The sequence below is a fragment of the Sabethes cyaneus genome, chromosome 1 (assembly GCF_943734655.1).
Source record: "Sabethes cyaneus chromosome 1, idSabCyanKW18_F2, whole genome shotgun sequence".
NCBI classification, from domain to species: Eukaryota; Metazoa; Arthropoda; class Insecta; order Diptera; family Culicidae; genus Sabethes; species Sabethes cyaneus.
The window spans coordinates 157,672,223-157,698,443 of record NC_071353.1 but is presented as its reverse complement, the minus strand read 5'-3'; the positions used below and the strand labels follow the sequence as shown (position 1 = coordinate 157,698,443).

Below are 26,221 nucleotides of genomic sequence, written 5' to 3'. Positions count from 1 at the left end.
GTTTCAAGGCAGTCGCTGAGCAGTTGTAAAATGGTGTCTGACCAATTTCCGACAAATTTCATAATAGTTTCTGAACAGTTTCAGGACAGTTTTACAGTAGTTTCCGAAGAACTGCAGATCAGTTTCTAAGCAGTTTCAAGGCAACTTCAAGACGTTTTTCGAAGTTTTAAAAATGTTTTTGAAAAGTTTCACAGCAGCTCTAGGACACTTTCCGATAAGCAATTTCATAGCGGTTTCAGAGAAACTTTAGAACACTTTTAGACCAGTTTTCAAGCATTTCAGGAGCAGTTTCAGAGCAGTTTTAAAACATTTTCTGAGAGATTATCATAGTATGACTAATTTGTATCATTAATTGATCGCACTGTAAGTGTATAATATTTGTTAAGATTTTTTCTCCAAATTTTGTTTGAGAATTCTGTGTTCAAATTCACAAAATATTGTTATCTGCGATACAACTGAAAATAACAAAGGTCTAACATGATTTAGTTCTGATGGATTCTCGCTCCCGATATGGTATGCCCAATAACCAAACCAAAAGCAAATTTTTTAAAACTATTTCTACTCAAAAGCTGGACAGTCTCCCCTACAATCTGCTGCATGCATGCAGCAGTTCCGTATGATACCGTACTTTACGCACCGCCGCCTGGCCTCACACTGCGTACTTCCCCACCGAAAAAGCGCAGTATGCAACCTTCCGTGGCTGCCACTGGCTTGCTGGCTGGCTGGCTGGTTGGCTGACTGACGAGAGACGGAACCGACCGAAGCCCACCAAGGAAGCCCACAGGAAGAATGCAAGAAAAAAGTCCGGCGCGGCGCACCCGCGAGTCAAGTTTTGTCTTTTTGCCCTGCGCTGTTCGGAGCTGCGTTCTGGTGGTAATTTTTCTGAACAGCCATCACCAAACATAAAATAATTTGATTTATCACTGGCAGACCACTGTCAGTCCACCGGGAATGATGGGGATATTAAAAGGGGGATGAGAGACGATGGCGCGAGGGTGGAGAAATCCGTCGAAAGTAATAAGCTTGCCATTGCATTGCATTGGTTGGTACTTGAGCATTGTGCTTTAGAGCGGAGAGCGGGGGGAAGACGGCCAGCGACGAGGTCCGCAATTCCGACGGAGTGTGGTGTGACTTATGGGTCATGAAACGGATTACTCGGGGCAAACTACCGTGTCCGAAATGGGTGCCAATTACCCCAAGGGCTACTGAAATTAAATTTTCACCAGTTATGGCCGATCGTTGGATGTGTGTTGTGCGAAGCTGCTAGAGCGCAGCGGAGCGAGCGGCCTGCAGTTGAAGAATGATGTGTGAAGGATTTAATTTTTTTGTGTGTGCGCTTTTTGAAATGGGCAATGCGCTAGAAAGAACTAAAAGTTTTTTTTCCTTCCCTGCCCAGCTACCCGACCGATGCCAATGCCGACGGTAATTCGAAACATGCTCTGAACGGTTTTATAGAGGCTGTGATTGTTTACAACCTAATGGTTCGGTGTTTCCTTGGAGTAAAATCCTGAAGCTTGTAAAACAAAGACACGGCAATCATTCGACTATGAATAGAGGAACACGGTTTTGTGGAATTCTATCGATAAAAGAAAATTGGAACTGCTTCAGGGGATTATCTACGAATATGGCTGGAAAGTTCTCAACCAAAATCCATTCTGTTGGCAGCCGTTAAAAATGAAAAAAAAAACCCTAAGGATTATCCTGTCCATTTCTGTCAACGTTCAAGGAAAAAAAATCAGAGTTGGTGGAAGATTTCCAGATACACACTTACCAGTGATTTTTCACCAAGTTAATTTTTCCAACTTATTGAACCGCGGGTGTGTGTGGCCCGGAGTCGATCAGTTTTTTTACACAATCAACTACAGCTGTTCAAAAAAGCTAAGCTACGGTCCAAATCAAACGTCCATATAACAACATCCCGGCCCCGAAGAAGCGGGAATAAAAGTGCTGCTCTCCAGTGCAGTGCAGTGCAGTGCAGTAGTGCAATGACGGGCCAGGCCAGGGTTAGAGCTTCATTTGCTTGCTTTATTAATTCATACATGGTTTAGTTTTGCATTTTTGCTCCATCCTAAGCTGAACTGCACCACCACCGCACCGCACCAGTCCGTCAGTCCGTCAGGGCAGTCGTGCAGCCTTTTTCACTGTTTATAGTGCAGGGTCGGCCTGGCAGGACTCCGGATGGACGGGACTGCCAACAGCGATGGACAGTGGGTCGTAGGATGGCGATGTGTTGGTCAAAGTGTATGAAGTAATTGCTCCGAAGCAATGACAATTGGTTTTGTATTGAATAATTGAATGAGTCTAACGATTAATGTTATCAAAGAACCTAACTGTTTGATGTTTTTAGCTAAGCCTGATACTGAACCAGTGAGTGATGAATATTACAATAGTACTAATGTGAAGGGATACTTGTGCCTGCAGAACATTTTCTAATTCTCTTTAATATTAAAACATAACATACAGAGCACGTTAAAGCGAAATTAAAACAAAGTTGAATTGAGCGTAAGGCAAAACATTAGTAATATCTAGGCAAGACCGAAACATAATAAAGAATTAATTTGGATAAACTCAGGAGAGCATGAAAACGAAACAACGTTACCCAAAAAGGAACGTCGCGAATTGATTTTGCGCAAGCACCTGGAAAATCCTCAACTATCCTTTCGGGGCTCCGGACAACAACTCGGAATCGTGTGCTCAACGGTGAGTCGAGTGGTTAAACGTTACTATAAAACTCTGGGCATCGATCGAACGGAAGGAGAAATGCGGTCAGAATGGATGTTCTATTAGTGATCAGGATCACAAGCGTGTCGTGGAAGCGTTTAAGGGGAATCCCAATGCTTCGGTCAGGAATGTGGCCAAAAAGTTGAATCTGTCCGAGTTTTTCGTTCAGGGAGCCAAGGACCGGGAGGGACTGCATACATACAAAATGCAGAAGGCCCCAAATCGTGACGAACGGCAAAATACGGTGGAAAAGTCACGGGCCTGGGCCCTCATTATGTTTTAAAGACGCGTTCAGAACCTTAACTGCAACAGATCGAAAAGAACGTAGTGTAACGTGGTATTCACAGCAGCCAGAGTATCAATGAAATGGAAAATAAAGCAGTGCAAACAAGACTGATGTCACAAGAAGCTGACGCTAACCTCTGAAGTGATACGCATTAGTTAATTTTCATTACTTTCCCTTACCGTCCTTTCATCAATTGTAGAACCACCGTTTCAAAAAAAATAGTAATTATATATTTGACCGCAAGGTCAAGACTAAAAACACGAGGTCGGTCTATTTCATCGGAACGGAGCCTTTCCCCGAAAACCCGCCCTGAGAATCGCGGCTAACGCGCTGACAGACGAACAGCGTCACGCGCAGTACCTTGTAAGTTGCAAGGGCCTGCATAGTGTCGTCATCCTGACAGTAAAAACAAGTTAGATTAAAACTTCTCGGTCGGTTGTTTCTACAACAGACAGAGGAAGAAGCGCAATTTGTGTCTAAAAATAACCCAACCAGATGCGTCGCTACCTGAATAAGTGGGTTGTGCAGTCTCGAACCGACTGTGATGGCAGAAGACTTGTTGGATAATGGTATCGGCTGTTTTATGGATCTCAATATTCAAACAGGAGAGATATTTGTACTATCCCAAGCAACAATTATAAAGCCGCTTGAGTTTTATTTGAACTTTATAAAGGTTTCATTGCGGTATTAATTATTATCTCTGGTTTTATTGTGGTACTAGCTGACCCGACAAACTTCGTATTGCCACAAATTAACCTGTGTTGTACATAAATCATGAATCTCGGATGATCTTTGTCACTATATCGAGTTTTGCAAGCCCCCCAGTGGGCGGCGCTTCCGACGGCGGGTCACCGGCAACACTCGCGACCGGCTCCTGAATGATCTAGTGTTACTATAGATAGTTTTTGTGGTCTTGTTATTGATTAATGTTTTATGGAAGAGTCTCGAATTTCTCGAGTTGGATTAGTTTTTGAGTTTCGCAAAAATTTCTGTTTTATTTGTATGAGAGTCCATATCCCCCTACCACAGGGGTGAGAGGTCTCTATCATAAAATAAATTCAAGACTCAAAAATCTCCTACATGCTAAATTTGGTTCCATTTGCTTGATTAGTACTCAAATTATAAGGAAATTTGTATTTCATTTGTATGGGAGCCCACCCTCTTAAAAGGGAAAGGGGTCGTAATACACCACAGAAAAAAAATTCTGCCATCTAAAACTCTCACATGCCAAATTTGGTTCCATTTGCTTGATTAGTTCTAAAGTTATGAGCAAATTTGTATTTCGTTTGAATGGGAGCCCCACCCCCCCCCCCCTCCTAAAAAGGTAAGAAGTCCTAATTCATAATGGGAAAAATGGTTGCCTCCAAAAACACCCACATGCCAAATATGGTTCCATTTGCTTGATTAGTTCTCGAATTATGAGGAAATTTGTATTTCATTTGTGTAGAAGCCCCCCCTCTTGAAGTGTGGAAGGATCCTAATTCACCGTAGAAAATATTTTTGCCTCCAAAAATCTCCACATGCCGAATTTGGTTCTATTTGCTTGATTAGTTCTCGAGTTATGGGGAAATTTGTATTTCATTTGTATTGGAGCCCCCCCTCCTAATGTGGGAAGAGGTCCTAATTCATCACAGAAAAAATTCTTGCCTCCAAAAACACCTACACGCCAAATTTGGTTCCATTTGCTGGATTAGTTCTCGAGTAATGAGGAAATTTGTATTTCGTTTGTATAGGACCCCCCCTCCTAAAGTGGGGAGGGGTCCCAATTCATCATTGAAAAAAAAATTGTCTCCAAAAACACACATATGCCAAATTTGGTTCAATTCGCTTGATTAGTTCTCGAGTTATGAAGAAATTTGTATTTCATTTGTACATGAGCCCCTCCTCTTAAAGTGGGGAGGGGTCCTAATTTACCATAGAAAATTTTCTTGCTCTCGAAAACCTTCACATGCCAAATTTGGTTGCATTTGTTTGATTAGTTCTCGAGTTATGCGGAAATTTGTATGGAAGCCCCCCCTCTTAAAGGGGAGAGGAGTTATAATTCCTCTTATAAAGAGGGGAGGAGTCTCAATTCACCATAGAATAAATTCTTGTCACCAAAAAAAACACCCACATGCCAAATGTTGTTCTATTTGCTTGATTAGTTCTCGAGTTAGGAGGAAATTTGTATTTCATTTGTACAGGAGCCCCCCCTCTTAGAGTGGGGAGGGGTCCTAATTCACCGTAGAAAATTTTCTTGCCCTCGAAAACCTTTACATGCCAAATTTGGTTCCATTTGCTTGATAAGTTCTCGAGTTATGAGGAAATTTGTATGGAAGCCCCCCCTCTTAAAGGGGAGAGGAGTTACAATTCCCCTTATAAAGAGGGAGGGGTCTCAATTTACCATAGAATAAATTCTTGTCACCGAAAACACCCACATGCCAAATTTGGTTCTATTTGCTTGATTAGTTCTCGAGTTATGAGGAAATTTGTATTTCATTTGTATAGGAGCCCCCCCTCCTAAAGTGGGGAGAGGTTCTTATTCATCATAGAAAAAATTCTTGCCTCCAAAAACACCTACATGCCAAATTTGGTTCCATTTGCTGGATTAGCTCTCGAGTTATAAGGAAATTTGTATTTCGTTTGTATAGGAGCCCCCCCCACTTAAAGTGGGGAGGGGTCCCAATTCATCATAGAAAAAAATTTTGTCTCCAAAAACACACACATGCCAAATTTGGTTCCATTTGCTTGATTAGTTCTCGAGTTATGAGGAAATTTGTGTTTCATTTGTATGGGAGCCCCCCTCTTAGTGGGGGGAGGGGTCTCTAACCATCACTAAAACCTTTCCTGGCCCCAAAAACCTCTACATGCAAATTTTCACGCCGATTGATTCAGTAGTTTTTGATTCTATAAGGAACACAGGACAGACAGACAGACAGACAGACAGACAGAAATCCTTCTTTATAGGTATAGATTACGTAATACCAAGAATATGATGAATACCAAGATATGAATATGATATGATATCGCGACAAGCAATCGAGTTGAGCAAGCGAGTCGAGCAGTCGAATCAAACAATCGAGTCAAGCAGTTGGGTCGAGTAGTCGAGTCTAACAGTCAAGTCGAGCAGTTAAATCAAGCTATTCATTCAAGTAGTCCGGACGAGCAGTTGAATCGAGTAGTCCAGTCGAACAGTTGAATCGAGTAATGTAGTCGAGCAATCGAATCGAAGGCTTTAGTCAAGCAGTCGGGTCAAGCGGTTGAGTCGAGCAGTTCTTTCGAGCAGTTCAGTCGAGCAGTTGAGTCGAGTAATCCAATCGAACAGTTAAGTTGAGCTGTCGAATCAAACAGTTAAGTCAAGCAGTCAGATTGACTGGCTAAGTCGAGCAGTCTAGTCGAACTGTTGAATCAAACTGTCAGTTGAGTCGAGCAATCAAATCGAGTGTTCTAGTCGAGCAGTTGAAGGCAATCAGGCTGAGCAGTTGAGTCGAGCAGCCGATTCGAATAGTCCAATCGAGTAGTTGAGTCAAGCAGTTCATTCGAGAAGTCGAGTCGAGCAGTTTGAGTCGAGTAATGCAGTCGAGCATTTGAGTCGAGCGTCGAATCGAACAGTTAAGTCGAGTTAAGTCCAATCAAGCAGTCCAGTCGAGCAGTCGTATCGAACAGTCCAGTCAAGCAGTTCAATCGTGCAGTTAAGTCGAGCAGTCGGGTCGAGTATTAGGTCAAGTAAATGTGTCAAGCAGTCGAACCGAGTAGTTAGGTCGAGTAGTCCACTCCAGCAGTTGAATCGAGCTGTTCAGTCAAGCAGTTAAGTCGATCTGTCCAATCAAGCAGTTGAGTCCAGCAGTCGAATCGAACAGTTCAGTCGAGCAGTTCAGTTAAATAGTCCAGTCGAACAATCAAATCGAGCAGACTAATCGATCAGCCCAGTCGAGCAGTCTAGTCAACCAGTTGAGCAATCGAGCAGTCCAGCAGTCGACCATGAGGTGACTACTAGGAGAATACAACCCATTGCTACGAAAGCATGACGTCCTGTCAGGGATCTGTTTTTAGTTACCGATAAGCCACCCATGACGTCTTGTCAGAAACCGGGTTTTCGGCACAGACATAAGCCTCTTATATAAATAGATGATAAAACTAGTTGGCTGCGCCACATCTCTTATGAACTTGCTATAAAACTGGTATTTCTTTGAGAAATCGCACTAATACAAAATTGATCTTGTTGTGGTTGCTTGTCAAAATAATAGCCGCGGTGATAACTACCCAACACGAAAAAAATAAGGGGTAAGTTGCAGAAACCAAGTTATTATCAATCAGTTTTCATAATTTTGCTAGAAATTGAGATTTTTTAATTTTTTTATGTGGTGTTAACCATTTGGTCATTCGCCACACAGAAATTGAGATTGATTAACCGAATGTATTTATTTTGTTGCAACTGGTATTCAAAAATTGCAAAAATTGGATGGCGCGTTGTTTTTAAGCGCCTACAATTTTAATGTGCACGATAAATTTTAATGCACTTATGCTGCACAACTACGGAAGCTACTAAAAATTCATTATTTATTCTTTCGATGGTCGTTAATCTGTAAAACTGTAACTATTCTTCTTACGGCTATATGTTTTCAAGCTAACAAAACTGACTGACTTATTTAGCTTTATTGCTACAGCAAGCTTCATAGCGTTGCAGAACAAAGCGAAAAGCTTCACCAAATTAGTCAGTCAGCGAAAAATATAATCGGTTGTATTGCTGCTTTCAACAGAGCACAATACACATACATACTGCAAACGGTTACCGATAAAAAATAGCGATAAGGCACTGAGCGGAAAGAATAGTGCATATCATGCCTGTCCGAGGGACCTTTGCATGAGCTCTCGACATCCCCCGCATGCAAATCGCACGGACGAAAAATCAATCGGTTAGTCACTAAGTTACGTCCATCGAGGGATGGATGGAGAGGTACGAAACTCAATCAATATTTCACAGTGAAATTGCACAAATAAACTAGAAGTAATTCCCACGTGCTCGTTAGCGGAATCCCTCGTCGAACAGATGTGCACCCTGCGTTAGTTACTAGATAGACAACTTCCGGGAGTACAACTTGTAGCCTCATCTTTCGTTTGTGGACTTTAAGGCGGTATACGATTCAGTCAAACGAAATGAGCTGTGACGGATGATACTAGAGCATGGTTTTCCGAACGAAACTAATTAAACTGATTCATGTGATGCTGGATGGATCAAAATCATGCGTCCGAATAGCGGCTAAGAGCTCAGGCACTTCCGTCATGTTGGATGGACTGTAGCAAGGGGATGCACGCCCTAACTTGCTATTCAACGTTGCCTTGGAAGGTACAATATCAAGAGCAAACATGGAAGGGAACGGGACTTTGATCACAAAATCTCATAAGCTTGTTGGTTTTGCAAATGACGTCGATATCGCTATGCATCCGTAAATCGGGCTTTCTACGGATTATGTAGCTAGTCTCGTAGTTTGCGGTGGCCCTTTACGGACATGAATCATGGACGCTAAAGGAAGCTGAACGACGAGTGCTTGAGGGTTTTGAGAGTTAGTTATTTAGCAACGTTTCCAAACCATTGAATTTTATTGTTGAAGCTTGCGCACTGTGGAAAGTGTCTTTTGCAAACTTAGACCATTTTATAATCATCATAATCGATCTAGGGACCAAATCATCTGAGCTATTGTGGACGAATTTGGTATGAATTTTTCTCTACAATTTTTCAACAATAAGATTTTACGTAACTAGTTCAAAAACTGAAGCCGAATGATATGACTCAGAGATAACCCAGAGTGAGTCGGTCTTAGTTCAATTTGAAGATTCGTTTTTTACCGAAAAAAAATGTTTCTGCGACAAATCCCATTTCTGGTTTCGTTTGAATTCGTCAGTAAACTAAATATGCAATGCAAGCAGAAGAAGAATCGTTTAGTGTGGCTTGAGGGTTAGAGGAATCGTAGGATTCTGATCATAAAGATAGCTGTCAAGTTACTGTCAATGGACGATTTTTCCTCCCAACGCACGCAACCATTTGATCTGGCTGATATGTGATAGCGACAAGATGGCACTACTTACCAAATAAATAGCATGCGAAAAAATGGACCAAATGAGAAACAAGTTTGATAAAAAAGCTAACAGCTTGTATTGTACCGGTAAATTCCCCGCTTAAATTGAATGGTTTGGCGCCGCCTTTGTGGGATCACGTAAAGGCTCTTATCGATTCGAATAACTCAGCAATCATTAGGACCTTGACACTTGAAACACTTGAAAAAGTTGTGCAAATTTCTCGGCATGGTCGCGTTAGTTTGGCCTCCAAAATTATACAATTTTTACAATTTATAAGCCATTTTTTTGGGGTCATGCAGCGCCGTAGCGTGCAGCTTAGAGCACTAACTCTAGGAGGAGCCAAAGCGAGCTGAACCTCGGTAAGGTACTCTCGAGTGTAAGGAAGTACTCAATATAGGAAGCTGTTCGAATCATGAAGACAGTCCAGTTCTAAAATATAATTAACTTCGAAGGAACATTCATTTAAGAAACAAGGGGACGCCAAATCAGGTCTTCGCCAAGGCCGCTACAATGTCACGTTACAACGCTCTGGAACCAGGTTTAGAATTTTATCCAGAACCTGATAAAAATGTGGTGCAAAACATGGTCTACAATCTAGTCCACATGTGTTCAAAATTTTATAGAAATGTGATCCACGATGTAGTACAGATGCAAAATATGGTCTAGGTCCAGAATTTGGTTCAAAATCTGATCACTGGTTTTAAATCTGGTTAAAAATGTGGTATGGCCCAAAATATGGCTTACAATCTGACCCAATTTGAGAATCTGGTCCAAAATTTGATCCGAAATCTAATAAAAAAATGTGCTTCAGAATCTGGTCTAGTATGTGGTTCAAAACATGGTCCCACATCTGCTACAAAATATTATTCAAAATCTGGCCCAGAATTTGATAAGAATGCTGTCCAAAATTTTGCCCAGAATCTGATTTAAAGTATGGCCAAAATCTAAGTAAAAATGTTGTCAATATCTGGCTCAGACCCTAGTTTAAATTTGTTTCAAAACTTGTTACAAAATCCGGAACAAAACTTGATAAAAAAGTGTGGTTCGTAATCTAATCCTGGTCCAAAATACAATCTAGGTCCAAAATTTGGTTCGAAACCTGATCCAATATCGTATAAAATCTGATAAAAAAACTGTGGCCAGAAATCTGGTTTATATTCCGGGCCAGTTTCAAAATCTGTATCTAAATTTAATGCAAACTCTTGTCCAAACCCTGAAAAAAATATTGTCCAGAATCGGGCCAAGGTCCACAATCTGATTCAGGTCTAGAATCTGGTCCAAACTTTGATCAAAAATGTGGCCAAAATATTATCCAAAAACTAGCCCAAATCTGATAAAAATGTGGTCTAAAGTCTGATCTAGAATCTGATGCAGCTCCTAGATCTTGTTCAGGTCTAGAGTCTGATCAAAAATGAGGTCCAAAACGTGATCGAAAATGTAGTAGTAGTAGTAGTAGTAGGGGTAGTAGGGGAAAGCCACCATCATTTCAGGGACTTGCCAATGTATGTGGGTAGAATTACAGTAGATCCAAATTTGACTATCAAATGAATTTCACACTAATGTTGTTACAGAAGGGCCAAAAGGGATTGGGCGGACCCTCAAGCAGAGGCACTTGTGCGCATTCCGGGGTTATAAGAGTCGGCTTCCAGCATTAGGATCCTTCCATGTAATAATCAATTCCGCTGTACCAACCTTAACCCACATGATGATTTGTTTGTTTTGAATTGAGAAGTGCCATATTTGCTTCAGACCTTAAGGATTCAGGTTGGCAATCCACTCCATCATCCAGTCTTCCACATTTGTGATATCAATAATAATACTGTTAATAATATGATATTAAGATGAAATGTGGCATATATGGGTAAAATTAGAACAATCTCACCAGCGGTCCTTCGTATGGAATAGCGTGCTTTGAGATTCCATAAGTGCTTCTAATAGTTAATTTAATTTTTCATTCTGGTATCGATGTGCAGTATTGAAACTCGTTTTGGCCAAAGTTTTTACTATATAGGGGAAGGGCGGTAAAGACGGACACCTTAAGGTAAAGACTCAATATCTACTCAAATATAACTGTAGTGATTGCAATTTTCGTACAAACTGAACCTTTAAGTCTCTGTCTAATAAAGTTAAAACGTGTCCTGGAAAATTTCTTCCAAAATTTATGCTTTTTTTTTAAATTATAAACATCATGTATAAAACAGAGTTTCTGCGCATGGGCGGGAAAGACGGACACTTGATATGGGAAAGACGGACACTCGCAAAAAGGTGTCACGCGTCGTCGAATTATCAGTATTATGAAAGATTAACATATTTCATCATGTATTTAGGAAAGAATTGGTTTGGGAAAACCCCCTTCCCGATCCCCCCTTGAGCGAGAAAATAGAATGGTTCCCTTCAATATATTAATTGGTGACGAATTAATCATTTCTAAAAGTTGGCTTATTCCAACTGTTATATGACTTCTGGTTACTTTTACATATATAATATGTGAGTATTTGCAATGTTAAATCGTTGTTGGGCAAAATGGGTTCAAAATCTGTGTGTCCGTCTTTCCCTACCTTTGGGTGTCCGTCTTTCCTGACTTGGATACCATTTTTTCAAACTTCAATAACTCTTTACTGAATATTCAAAAATTCACTAGGTTTCCAATGGATATTCAGTAAAGGATCAAACTAACACAATGTCGTCAGTTTAGCATGGATATGTTGTTTTTTAACGATTTACCAGCTATTTTCTTCACACACAAAATTACATCGGTTAGCGTTTATACGCATTTTTTCTTTGTTTTGCTTATAAATTTGACAGCTGCGCTGCTAAAAATCGGCAGTTTAGTTCAAAAGTGTTATTTCAGTCTATAGAAACATTTCCCATCATTGATTTGCTTCAAAAAATTATTGTTTATGAAATATGACAAGTGTCCGTCTTTCCCGCAGTGTCCGTCTTTACCGCCCTTCCCCTAGCAGGAGATGCTTCATAAGCTAAAACGAAAAAAATAATTAAAATAACTTATTACGCTTACCTATTAGCTAGGCCGTGTGGCTCCGCCGTCTGCCCAAAACCGCGGTCAGGCAGCCGGGAACCACCCAGCATCGCACCTCCTAGCTTGGCTACTCAATAGAGCATTACCAGGTATGGCCACGTGGAGGCGCTAGGTAGGGGTTTGGGATGGTTAGAGCTATATTGGACGCTCCTCATTTGCCTTCCCCATTTCATACCCAGGTCCAACACGTGATCAAAAATGTGGTCCAAAATCGTATTCAAAATCTGGCCCAAATCTGATAAAAATGTTGTTCGAAATTTGGTCCAGAATCTGATACAGGTCCAAACTGTGGTGCAGCCAAGGAAGCTAATCCAACGTATGATTCAAAACCTGGTCAAAAATCTGATATAAAATCTGATCCAGAATTTAGTCCAAATTTGTTCCGTAATTTGTTACAAAGTTTGGAACAAAATGTGGTCCAGAATTTATTGTAGGCTCAGAATCCGGTTGGTGGCTTAAAATGTTATCTAAAATAATAAACTTGGAACGAAACGAATACAGATTTAAGAAACGACTCTGGGGCCATGTAAAGTCTCCGGTTTACGTCGCTAAGCCACACACGGTTGACGCCTTGGAAGACAACATTCTGCCGAATTTTATCAATAATAAGCGGCCTTGATTGCTACTAAAAGACGTCCCCCATGCCAGCCGAAGCAATGGATCATTTTCCGATGAAGGCCAAATTCTATGTTTCTCTAAAAAAACGCCCTTTACTTGGCATTGCCGAAGTAATCTCAACTAAATTTCACTAAAAATAAATTTATTAAGGGGACATAAACGACTAAATTTCTTGAAAAAGTCATAAATTTTTTATTTCAGATTTTGATACTGCAGTCTACTCCTGCTTATTTTAATACTAATTTTGTAATGATCCGACCACGGGAAGTGGCCGAAAAACGATCAAACACATAGGCATTCCGATGCGGTGTGGAACAACCTCAACGGAATAAAACGTCGCTCCTGTAAAACCACGATTTTCAAACTTTATGTACCATTTTCTCAGAAACTACAGAATGTATCGGAACAAATTTTGTTTTGTTGGTAGAAGCTTAGCAAAGACGCTTATAACTTTCGAGCTTTGTAAACGAAACACAACCAGAGAAAAAGAAAAAAGAAGACAAATTTCAATTTTTTCTGCCATCCTTTTTTCTTCTTTTTTCTCAACCCGAGAAGAACATATCGGCGGCGCAGAGAATTATTATTGCTGTTTATGCCTTATATGAATGACTGCCAGGACTCGGAAAATTCGACACTTTTTTTGATTATACGGATTGAAACCATTTGCTCCACGATCTTGAGAGTATTCGTTCAGTAGCGCTTCAGCAGACAAAAGAAGATGAAAAACAGCTGAAACCAATTCGTCTTGTATGCTTTGCAGTAAAAGGCTGAAAATTGAGATTATTTCAGAGCACGGCATAAGCCTGCGCCAGAGCACTAATTTGATCACTATTTGATTCGTTTTGCAATTTCACTAATTCGACCAATCAAGCAGCGCAACGGAGAGCAGTCTACCTAGGCACTATGGGCCAAAAATTAAAATTTCGGGACAAAAATATTTGCGGTTAAATGGCATGTCTTAGCTCAATGTGGTCTTCGGCAACTTTTTGAATAAAAAATTGATGCATATATTGAAGGGGACGTCCAATAATTAAGGGTTACTTAAACAACAATTTAAGTAATAACTTTTTGAGTAAACTTTTTTTCGCCTTTTTGGTTTCAAAATATTAAAGATAAACCAATTTCAAGTAACTTTTCTCAAGATATCAAACTTCTACCTTTTACCCATTTTCAGCAATAGACCTTTGTTTATAAACGACCCCTAAAATCACATTTCTTCTTGTAACATGTTTATTTCAGCAGACAGCTCAATGTGATGTTCTAGACAACATTTTGCACATAAAAGAGGAATATTTTAGCTGAATACTGTTATGCTTTTTCTGCATTAATCAATAAGATATAACTGTTTTTAGGTTGATATCTTCAGAAAAAATACTGGAAATTGGTTCATCATTAATATTTTGAAACCAAAAAGGTGAAAAAAAAATTACTCAAAAAGTTATTACCTAAATTGTTGTTTAAGTAACAGCTAACTATTGGACGACCCCTTCAAAAGATGCATCATTTTCTCATTCAAAAAGTTTCCAAAGACCACATTGAGCTGAGACATGCCGTTTAACCGCAAAAATATTTGTCCCGAAATTTTATTTTTCTGGCCCATAGTGCTAGGCTAAGCTATTTTTTGAAACTAAAGGTTAGCAACTTAGTTCTCAGTTTTAAAATCACGATACTTAAAACTTTTTTAAATGAAAATATTTCACTATTTTCAAATAAATTATATAAAAAAATTAAAATTAATATATATCGAAAACAACCCAAGTAACAATTTCAGTTTTATGGTGCACTTGAAGAGGTTTCCAGCATTTGCTGCTTAAAAGCGATCTCAAAACTTGTAATTCTACAAAACTCCGATAAAACAGCCATAAAACCCTTATAAGGCGAGGGAGGCCCACACTAAAGAAGGTTCTCAAGAAAATTTCCAAAGATCCTTTTAAAACTTGTACCATAAGGTCGCCATTCACCGCTCAGCTCCATTTACCGCTCATTTCAAACAAAAAATGCTTATATCTTTTTAATATAGTTCATCATTGTAAAGACTGTTGACAAAAAATAATTTTGTATGTTTAATGATACGTATTAAACATAAATTTCCACTACATTCATAAAAGTTCATTTCCAAAATAAATAAGCTTTATAGTGAGGAGCGAAAAACGACATTTTGATCGCGTCTTTATTAAGACCGAGTGCAAATGACTAAATTAATTATTAGCTCAAGCGAACTTGTTTCTTTGGTTATTTAGAAACTATTCTATTAAATAACGTGAAGTAAGTCAACAGTATTAATGTTAGCGTTCTATTCTGCTATAAATGCCAAACCCAAAACAAGGGTTAAAACGCGGGTTTTATTTATTTGGTAACAATAAAAAAATATGAGCGGTAAATGGCACTCAAATGGGCGGTGAATGGATCACCATATTTCAAGTAAGCGGTAAAAGGGGTCATGAGATTGCATTACTTTTTTTAAAAAAAAGTCACTATTATTAAATATTTAGAAACCAAGTAAGTTTTTCTTGTAAACACAATTGTTTTCTCTATCTTATGACGCAAATTGGGTTTCGATGGACCTCAATTTAGATTTGCTATGGACAAACTAACTTAGAATCGTTTTTAAATGAGCGGTGGATGGCGACCATACGGTAATTCTTATCGATATCTATTTATAATGCCTTCCAAGAGTCACTTGAAACAAAAAGAAAACCGCCACAAGTGTTGATGATTTTATGGTTGTCTCTTCAAAGAACACTTGCAAGACATCATACACTTTTCACAGCCTTAAATGTTTTAAATTGACCAAGAGCTATAAGCTTTAAGCATTCACAGATATTGCTATTTCGTAATGGCTATAAATGAAAATTGAAAATAAAAATGATGATAAAAGCAGCTGCTTTGTTGCCTATAAATGAGAAATTTTTCATGCCGCGCTCGGTTTGTCGATGTTTTGTGACATGAAAGTTAAAAAATTTTAATGTGCCAGTTATTTTTGCTAGATTATTGAAAAATTAAATTAATAAAAAAAATTAATGATTTCATGAAGAAGTTGATAGCTACCAAATTTTTAACTAATTGTGGCAAAAAGGCTTTTATATGTCTAAACATTTATTTTAAAAGATAAGATCACTAATGGTATTGCATAATACCACATTTATAAGTGCCCATATGCAATTGACTAGAATTTCAAAAGTAATCAAAATAGCCCTGTTCGCCATTTTTTGAATGGTTTTATTCAAATCAACCCGAAAGCGCTTATTAGACTAACATTTCTTGCACAAGACAAAGAAAATTTTTCCAAGAGCGCGATATGTTCATCAATACTTATTGTATTCTTGAAGAAGACAAGTTGCGTTTGAATAAGAATTGTTTGAATTACTTCAGGGCACCAAGTTTTTGCAAGATAACCATTCTAGTATAAACAAAGAAAACATCAACGAAGTATCAACGTAACGTGTTGTTTGTGCTGTTTGGACTGCACAACAGTTCCAAGCGTTTAATTTACAATCGGTACAACTGTTTTTAAAAATTATGCTTCAACTGCTTCAGTGCCTTCAAACATTTTCGGTACAAAGACCACTCAATTATTATCACTAATTCGTCCAGACCACGCGATACCGGTTTGCTATTCAACTTTTTAAAACTATATTTACTCTTTTCGAAAGAATAAACCACTCGTTCTTCCTTGCAGCTTTCGCTAAATAATTTTTCCTATGACTGACAAAGGCATTGAAATTCTACTCATGCATTGTTTTTCTAGATGTTCTACCAACCATAAAGCAATTATCTGAAAGTATAATTTCAGTTTAAGTGTTATAGTTTGCTAATATCGAAATAAATTTACCCCACCTTTGGCTAATATCCACAAACTTGTGACCTGTATAATTTAGTCAGTTATTTTAATCAGCAAAACGCTTGCAAAATATGAGTTTCAGAGTAGCCAAAAACAGTCCTTGTTGAGAGATGTCATTCAGACATTCTGCTACCAACACACTCTCGAACGCACAGCCTCCTAGTGTGTTTCTGCATAGCTCAATCGCGAGTCAAACTCGTGAACAACCAGTTGCTCGTCCTCACAAGCGGGCGTCCTAGCGGTGTACTGGAATACAGATTTTGCATTACTTATAATTTTCTTTTTCATCTTCGCCTTCGATTCTATTCACGGGCGAGAGTGCGAGTCCTCACGAGTGATCGCTATCAGCAGCTCGGGCTGCAATAACGAGCGAGAGCGACGACCGTGGCCGTTAGCTAAATACACACTCGCAAAAACTCGCCCCGGTGCGTGAATAAATAAGAGCGATAGTCCGAAAGGGATGTTCATGTCGGCGTGTTCGTTATAACGAGTACGCGTGTGTGAGAAAAGTAGACCACACGAGTGTGGGTTTCGCAACACTGGCCTCCATCACTCCGAAACAAAACATTTGAGCCATTTTCGTTGAAACGGGGTCATTACTGACACATTATCTTCAAATATTAAAATTTTTGAAGGGTACAGGATAGTATTTTCAGCCTACATTCCTATTCTTTTGCTGCGCTTTCCCAAATAAGAACTTTCCGCTATATAACAATACTGAAACTTATGTAGCACTCAAAGGCCTTAATGTGTTATAACTATTTTCATAAAAATGCAAGTAATTTGCTAGTTTTTATTCAATAAACATTAAAATCCCTGTTTCTCCACTAGCACGTAAGGCCATTGCAAATAATTTCAAAAGTTTTTGTCACCCCGCCCGTGGAAATTGGCTTGAAAAATCGAGGGGCAAAAGTCCATCTGACTTATGAGCTGTATATTTAGTTTCAAAAATACGAAAAGCTCTAGAGGAAACCTGCACCGCCTCTGGATGCATCATTACCGGCACTGTCCTTCCCCAGTTCAGTTAGTCCTGAGATCTTCATTGTTTTGTGACTTCGCTAATTGTTCATATGAAAGAGTTTTCAAAATATTACACAGATTTTCGCTTAATTTTCGTTTAGAAGATCTGTATTCTTCAATTTTCTCCAGGTTTAGACGCCCATTTTGACAGATTAGTTGTTTACGTTAGAATGTTCTTATTCAAGCGTATAATTTCTCTTTCAAGAATATACGATTTTAAGAGAGTTTTATGGAAGTATTGTTAAGATAAACGAATCTTGCAGAAGAATGTCATAAGTTTTTGTCAAAACTATTGTTAAGTTTTAAGGAGCGTCGTTTTTAAGCAAAAATTAAGTATCCTTTAAAACCCCTTATAAGGTGAATTACACTTACTGATAATTTAGTTTTATGGGTGATTCTTCAAGTCTCCTTCAGTCATACTTCAGAAATGTTAGTCAAATAAGATAAAATTCACTTGCGGAGAAACATTATAAAACATAACAGACTTTGAAATGCTCTGATAAAACTACTATAAGAAATGAATAAGACCAATTTGCTATTGGATTGTTACTTGGGAATTTGCGTATCTAAAATAACAAGCAAGCAAACATGAGAATATCTCATATGAGTGTGGGACTTGGGAATTGAAGAAGTAATTATCGAGGCGAGTTTGACTATAGAGGACCTGTTGAAATATGGAGTTGATTGTATTAAGCACTCTAATCAACCGTTAAAGGTATGAATCGAGAACAATTGAATTCTATAGTGTCAATCGGGGGGAATAAATACTGATTAGATTAGATTTGAGACTGTTTAGACTCTTTCATTACTATCAATCCAGTCCACTATTGGTTGATAATTACGGAATTTTCCTATACCCCCAAATCGAAGCATAGGATCTGGCCGATAGGTGTTTGCAACAAGTCGGCACTACTTGCCACAAAGCATGCAAAATTATGAACTAATTGAGAAGAGAGTTTGATAAAGTAAACAAAAGATAAATGAGATAACAAATATGCCGCATTCTTCCTATATCGAAAGTTTTTTTAGCGGTGGCAAATTATCTGAAGGTATTTCAACAGTTAAAAATAGTCAATCCTAAACTTAGAATTTCGAGTATTTTGTTCTGAATTTGACCATCGCGACCCACCGTGCCACTACGCTGCTGACCGGTCGGTCGGTCGGTCGGTCGTCGGTTGATCGGGCACCTACGGACACACAAGACCGTGATTCCTGGGGCTCGTTTACATACAAGTGAGTGTGGAGTGTTCTTTTTAGCACTCTTCTACCACCCCTCCGCTCCCCTCCCTTCTCCCGTGCTCACCGCTTCGTCACAAACTTCATCAGGAAGTTTCCCGTTTTCGAACGAAGCGGAACGAGACAACGCTGTTGCATCAACTAACTGCCGCTGCAGGCCTGCAGCAGCCTCCGCTGGTTGCTGTTGTCCGTCCGTCGGTTCATCCGGCTTCTGGAATATGAGTATCCCGAGATGACGATGGATCGGGTGCTAAGCGCAACAGAATACAAAAAAAAAATAAACTGCAGAGTACAGCAGAAACATTCTGCAGCAGCAGCATCAACCAAAGTACCCGAGAAGAACTTATCGGCGGCGCAGAGGATTATTATTGCTGTTTATGCCTTATATGAATGACTGCCATGTGTTGACATAATTTGTCACAAATTAAGTTACCATAACTTTTTTGTTCGTGTTGCTTCGCTTTTGCGAAGCCAATCGGGGGGTATCGGTTTCATCACACCGACTGCATTAATGTCATAATCAGCGATTATCTTTTTGTACGCAAACGCATCAACGAAAGCGCGAGATAAGAGTGTGTTGTTGAAAGGTACCTAACACTTGGTTTCTTTTTTCTTATTTTTTTCAGGTTGTTCTCTCGGCCTGTTCCTCGTACTTCCAGACGCTGTTTCTTACCCATCCCGGGCGGCATCCGATCGTGATCCTGAAGGACGTCCGCTTCGCCGAGCTCCGCACGCTGGTCGACTTCATGTACAAGGGCGAGGTGAATGTCGAATACTGCCAGCTGTCGGAGCTGCTCAAAACCGCCGAATCGCTAAAGGTGAGTGTCTTTCGAATAATCTGGGACTAAGACTATCATCTAACGTGCGGTTTTTTATCCGTGACAGGTTAAAGGTCTGGCAGAGATGACCAACCAGAATACGACGCTGGCCGAGCCAAAGCGCGAACCGGACCGTCTGAGGCCTCACAGCCATAGTAGTGCCCATGCGACGGCAGCAGCAGCCGCCGCCGCTGCCGCCAACACCGCAACCGCCGCCACCAGTCTGACAACCGCTTCCTCACCGTCATCGGTGCCGGCCGCTACGACCGCCAGTAGTGCCGCAGCCGTTTCACCGCATCACCATCAACATTCGCAGCATCACCCGTCGCTCGGTTCACCCACGAGCAATGCTGCGACCGTGGCAGCCGTGGCCGCCTCTCTGGGCATCACCGATCTGTCCACGATATCGAAATCCCGTGGGCTGGATCCGGACGGGCGGAGTCCTTCGCCAACCCGACTCGATCCGCCCTCACCTGCACCCCTAGCGCTCTATCCTCCCCTTAGGAAAAATCGTGATCATACGCATAGCGGTTCGGTATCCTCATCGGCAACTACGACCATCACAACGGCAGCTGCGGAACGTTCCTCCGAGGAGCGGGACATCGCCGATCACAAAAGACCCCCGTCGAACAATGGCAACGCCTTCAGCAGTAGTAGTTTAAATCTGAACAGTCTCAGCAGCACCGTCGAAGGCCTGAGCAACGCTAACAACGCCGGGACGATCAACGAAAGCGGGAATCGACGGAGTGCGGCGGATGACGAGGACGATGACGACGACGACGATGACGACGAGGACAACGAGGAGAATGGAAATCTTATATCGCACGAACCGGGCACGGCCAGCAGCGAGCAGGACCAATTCCTTCGGCAACGGTCCGGCGTGATGGATGACGACGGTCGACGCAGCAATTCCGGCGCCAACGTCAACCCCAACATCAGCACCAATAACAACAACATGAGCATGAACACCTCGGATGATGAGTACGAACCGCCGATCAAGATCAAGAGTGAAGTCGGTAAGTAAAAACTCTTCCTCCATTGGGCCGAAAAGTTCCACTAACACTAATCGGTAGAATATTCCCCTCTCTCAGGACTGAACATGACCATCAACTCGCCCGCGTGCCTAGCAAACTCGACCAGCAGTGGCGGTGGCGCTGGCGGGGGGCTGGTAAATTCGTCCACCGCCGGTGGTCTGCTCGGTGATTTAAGGCCTTCGTCGCGGGACAGCGGTGGAGGAGGCGGTCGCGGTGGCGGAACTCCGGTGGCCTGCAGTTCAACGACAATGGCAGTCAACAGTGGTTGCGTGGCGGTGGGTGGTGGTAACGGAAGTGCACTTGGGGGGCTAGTAGTGGATCGTAGTTCGCCGCGTTCGCTGCGGGACCGAAGCGAGCGGAGTACCTTCGGCAGTGGCGGTATTCCGAGTCCGCTCTCCGAACCCATCGCTGGACCATCCGGGATGGGACCGGTGCAGCAGGTTCCACTGGTAAGTTGGCACAGCTTCCCACCAGTTGATTGCTTTGGTTTTGCTGACTGAATTTCTTTTGGTTTGCAGTCTTTGAAGAAAGAGATCGACTGGGACCGGGGGGACGACAAGTCGTCCGGTGACAGTTCCTTGGATTTCCGGCACCCACACGATTCGGTGAGTAGCATGCTGAGTGTTTCCCTGCAAATATGTTTGTTTCAAATGAACTTTTACGGGTGGACAATCGTCCGATAAATATGAAACCGATTCGAGGGGCCGGATTCTCTGAAATCGCAGACAGATTTTTTGTGTGCATCCGTTGGTGTTGTTTTGCTGTCGTTTGTTGTCGTTGTTGTTATACTTTTACTATATCTAAATGCCTTTTAATCATCTCTTTTCCGTTCGCTACAGTAACATTTTCATTACCGTTCGAATTTGTTTCTCCTGTATGATTTCTCCCGCAAATGTGTCTCCATCCATCCAAAATCCTGCCAGTAATAACTCACTGTATCGCTCTCCATCTCAACTGCAAATAGCAAAACAAAACAAAGCCCATTGTGCCCATACGTAGTACGATGCGTGGCCTGGATTCGTATTAGATGTGCCATTTTCCACGAAATTAAAAATTCCTTTTTATTCGCTGCCTGACTGCACACACTGACTGACTGGCTGTGATCGTGTGTGCAGCATGTTGCAACCATTCCCGCAGAGTACGGATCCGGAACCGGAAAAAATCACGAAACTTTCGACTTACGTGCTCCCTAAAGCCACTGACTGTCAGCAACGACGATGATGACGACAACGACGACGACGACGACGACGATGGCGGAAAATTTTTAATTACCCCTCGAAGGCCAACCGACGGATATTTTGCTGCTGCTAACCGCCGCAATACAGCCGATAAGCTAGATTCCCTTCCCAATATAACCCACAACCTCATCGCAGCTCAGCTGCGTATTGTTTTGGTTTGAACCAATTCATTGTTTTTCCCGTTTTTTTCCTCTCGATTTTGTTTTATTTTATTTTTTTGTTTTCGTTTGCTTCGTATATGTCGCGACCGGAAATGCATGTGGATATGTTTTGTATACCCTTTCCTGGCTTCCCGTTTCCTGCTGATCCCTACTGCCGGGTCCAACAACAACAACAACGGGGTATCTCCACCGGCATATCATCATCCTGCGGGTCGTCGTCGTCGTCGTCATCGTGTTCGTCGTTTCGATAAATGTTGCATGTGATTGTCGCTTTTGTGTGAGGAAAGGAAAATTATGCTGCGTTTTTTTTCTCTCGACGACGGTCATCGGATAACAACAACGCCCTAGAACGTACCCCACCTAGTACCTCTACATACATGGTGACAACAACAAAGAAGTGTACCTAGCTTTCTAGTTTAGAGAAAAACTAACGACGGCGATGATGACGACGAAAAAAAACTCAAGCGAGCGAGCGAGCGAGTGCAGAACGCAAAAAAAAAATGGAGTCAAGGATTGTGTGTGACCCACCGCCGCCTCACCCGTTTATCCAGCGGGGTTTGCGAGCTTTTGCGTTGGGTTGAGGTTAGTTGAGCGGGTAATAGCGGGTATTTATCCTGTGTAGTAAAGTTAATCCTTCGTCAGAGCGATGGAAGGGGAGAATTCAGCCGTGCTGCTAGGATTCTGTTCTTTCCCTAGTGGAGATTAGGAATTATTTGGCTTGGCACCGTTTTTTTACCGTTTTTACAAGTAATTTTTTCGACCACGTTTTGCTCTCTCTTGTAGTTTAAGAGAAGAAAGATTTTTGTTCGACGTAAACTTTCCTCATAATCAGCAAAAAAAAACTTATCAGATTGGCAAAACCTCAAGGATTCATTGAAACTGAAATGGTAGAAATCGTATTCAATTCAATTTCAACCAGGGGTGCTCAAAAAAGCATCACTTTTTGATACACCCGTTAGAAAAAAAACTATTCAGGTTTTACAATATATTTGCTGTCACAATAATCTTTTTTTAGAGAACATCGATGCAAAATTTCAGCTGAATCAGCAATGAGCATTTAAAGTCGCTTTGCGAAACTTCGTGATATGTCTCCTCTAGGAATATATCCTTCGATCGTCTCTTCAGAATAAAAAATAATAATTGGAAATTGCTAGAAAATTGTTAGAAAATAGCTATAAGGTTTGCAAATAACTAGAAAATGATTAGTAAATGGTCGGCAAATGGTTAACAAATGGTTAGAAAATGTCTAGAAAATAGCTGGAAAATGATTAGAAGGTAGTTGCAATAACCAGGCTTCTGTCGTGCTCTGGAAAATATCTAAATTCTCGGCGTTTTATTGGCAAAGCACAGAAGACGAATCGATTTGCTCTCTCTCTTGTTTTGCTTTTGCAGTGCTTTGCTGCTATGCTCTGCCGGCGAGTGAGCATCTCTTTGGGTTCCTCTTTCTTTTTCTGCAGGAGCGCTACCGAATGCATGCTCTCAAGATCACGGAGCAAATCGTTCCAGTCCATATAATTGCCTACCGCATATTCTCTTTATGACACGGAGCGAATAGTCTCGTGTTTCCAGTGTGCGGAAAAATATTAGCTCTGTTTGTCGTTGTGCTCCTTCTGCGCAAGGTGAGTGGTCAATGAGTCACTGGTCACTGGTCAAGTGACCACTGGTCATAAGAGTAAACAGTATTCAGGCATCGTCCGGAGGGAGAGGAAACGGTTAAACAGAAAACGAAAGCAACTTGATCGTTGTGAGAAACAGATTGCTCTGCCTCTGTATGCATAAGATGAGCAAAATGAAGCCTGGCAATAACTGTAAAATGCAAAGAAAAAGGCTAGCAACCACCAAGAAGAAACCTGAAGAAAATGGCTAGCAAAAAAGTACAAAATGGCTTTTTTAGCAAGAGGATAAAATGGCTGGGAAATAGTTAGACAGAATAGTGTCTTTCTTGAACCAGTAAAATGAGGGTAAATTAATCTTTTATTGCCCGAGGTAGGCTGTTCTACAGACGTAAAGCGCGAAGTTTAAACGATGCTCGTGAAACATCAGTTTTATACCCTCGATGCAATAAATTGAACGTTCTAGGAAGCGTAGTTGTGGTAAAAAAGTTTCTAAGCAGACTGCAAAGTGATTCAGTATTTCATACGTCATAGTGCAAGTTCTAAAGCCTAAATATTCCCTGTAACTAGGAACAAGGATGCATTTAGAAAAGTTGAGACGTGGTTGAATCTTCTCAGTCCGTACACAAATTGGATAAAAGGATTGATAGGAAGTGGTAACTTAAGAATATTCTCCTCTGTTGACGGAGCGAAAAGTACATTCGAATGGTGGAATTACCAGTGATCGAATATGCTTTAATTTTATATGCTGTGGATTAGAATGTTTTAATGCTATGCTACCAATCCACTTTTTGACAGACCGCATTAGTTTGAACTTTCCATAAAAATGCCAAGATTTTGTACAGTAGCTTATATTTTCACTACCAGGCTTAACAAGAGGAACTTCGTTAATATCCGTGTGTCTTGACCTAAACATAATAGCCTGAGTCTTACGTGCTTTTAGTTTGAGTCCACTCGCATTGCTCCACTCAATTATATTTTGAATGACTAGAAGAAGAAAAACGGAAATGAGTTTTTCAAATGAAGAGTTGGAATTAAGCCCTCGAAGCCAGCGTCCCTGTTCGAGATGGAGCGCGAACAAACAGTTAGAGTTTGATTTTTATTATTTCTACGGAACCTAAACACTGCAGTGATGCCAAACCTGCGGATTTATCCGTAGTTCTCGAGATTTTGAAATTTTCTACGAACCCACGGATCAAGTGTTCGTATCAACGGATTTTCGTATTTCGGATCAACGGATTGAAAATTGCTTTCAGCTCCCCTCACCACGCGTACGCTACATGCAGTGAATGTAATGCCGTAAAGACCATTCAAATGGTTTAGGCAGTCTTAAAAAAGTAGATGGCAGTTTTACTGTCGATTCCTCTGAAACATTGAAACTAATGATGAGAACTCACTTCCCATGATCAACACCTGTATTTGCTGAAGCACATGGCTTGGATGAGGCAGGATACTTATGGTCAACCGATGCCTATCGTAAAGCTTGTGAAATCTTCACACCTTCCAGGGTTGAATGGGCATTGAGTTCTTTTCAACCTTTCAAATCAGCTGGGAAAGATCAAATTTTCCCAGCATTGCTTCAACAGGGAAAAGAAATTCTTACTCCTCTGTTGACTGAATTATTCAGAACCAGCGTTACTCTGAGATACATATCAAAGGCTTCGAGAAAGGTAAGAGTTGTTTTTATTCCAAAAGCGAAAAAAGAGATAAAACGACTCCTAAAGCCTTTAGACCAGTCTATCCTCTGTTCCTCTGTAAAGACAATGGAAAAAATTGTGGACGACTTTATTAAGTCAACAAGCTTATCGAGGTTTCCCTTGAGCAAATATCAATTTGCTTACCAATCAGGCAAATTTACAATAACGGCGCTAGAATCGCTAGTTAGCAAAATCGAAAAATCGTTTCGAGCCAAAAAATAACTTTGGTTGCTTTTCTCGATATTGAAGGAGCATTCGACAATGCATCCCATGGCTCAATGCGTTCTGCAATGGAAGCGAGGGGCCTGGATTACTGTATTATCGAATGGCGATGTTAAAAGATCGAGAAATTTCCGCTGAATCTTGGTATTGTGGTATTGTGGTCATTAGTAGTAGACGAACTCCTTCAAAGGCTAGCAGAACAAGGATATGATGTGATTGGTTACGCAGACGATGTAGCCATCACAGTTTTATTATTTGCAAGTTAGATGAGGCAAGTTGGTGTCACTTTGGATAAAAAACTAAGTTGGAACTCCCATCTAGACAAGGTTATCACTACCCTACAAGCACAGTTGTTATAAACCAGTTGTGGTAACCGATTAATGACTGATTTCAGTCATAAATAGGTTTCAGCAACCAGAAGTGACAAAAGTGTGCAACTTGGGTAAGGGTACAAATGCCCTATAAGTTTGTAGTAAAGCCGTGGGGAAAACATGGGTACTACGATCAAAAACTGTCCATTGGATTTACTCGGCAATAGTTCGTCCGAAAATGACATACGCCTCACTTGTATGGTGGCCCAAACTTAATGAGGTAACCGCTCAAGTAAAGCTAGGTAAAC

The 26,221-nt window shown here is 40.8% G+C and overlaps 1 protein-coding gene across 6 annotated transcripts in view; it reads left to right on the top strand.

The window, feature by feature from the left end:
* Positions 1 to 26,221, top strand: part of LOC128732742 (protein tramtrack, beta isoform) — a 516,078-nt gene that overhangs the window by 410,562 nt on the left and 79,295 nt on the right. For 5 of the 6 annotated variants that reach the window (XM_053826074.1, XM_053826075.1, XM_053826073.1 and 2 more), the window contains 4 exons: positions 19,446 to 19,637; positions 19,705 to 20,653; positions 20,711 to 21,120; positions 21,190 to 21,276. In XM_053826074.1, the coding sequence (XP_053682049.1) occupies positions 19,446 to 19,637; positions 19,705 to 20,653; positions 20,711 to 21,120; positions 21,190 to 21,276 (1,638 nt within the window). The remainder of the gene's footprint in view (positions 1 to 19,445; positions 19,638 to 19,704; positions 20,654 to 20,710; positions 21,121 to 21,189; positions 21,277 to 26,221) is intronic. The other variant, XM_053826078.1, reaches the window with a different exon arrangement.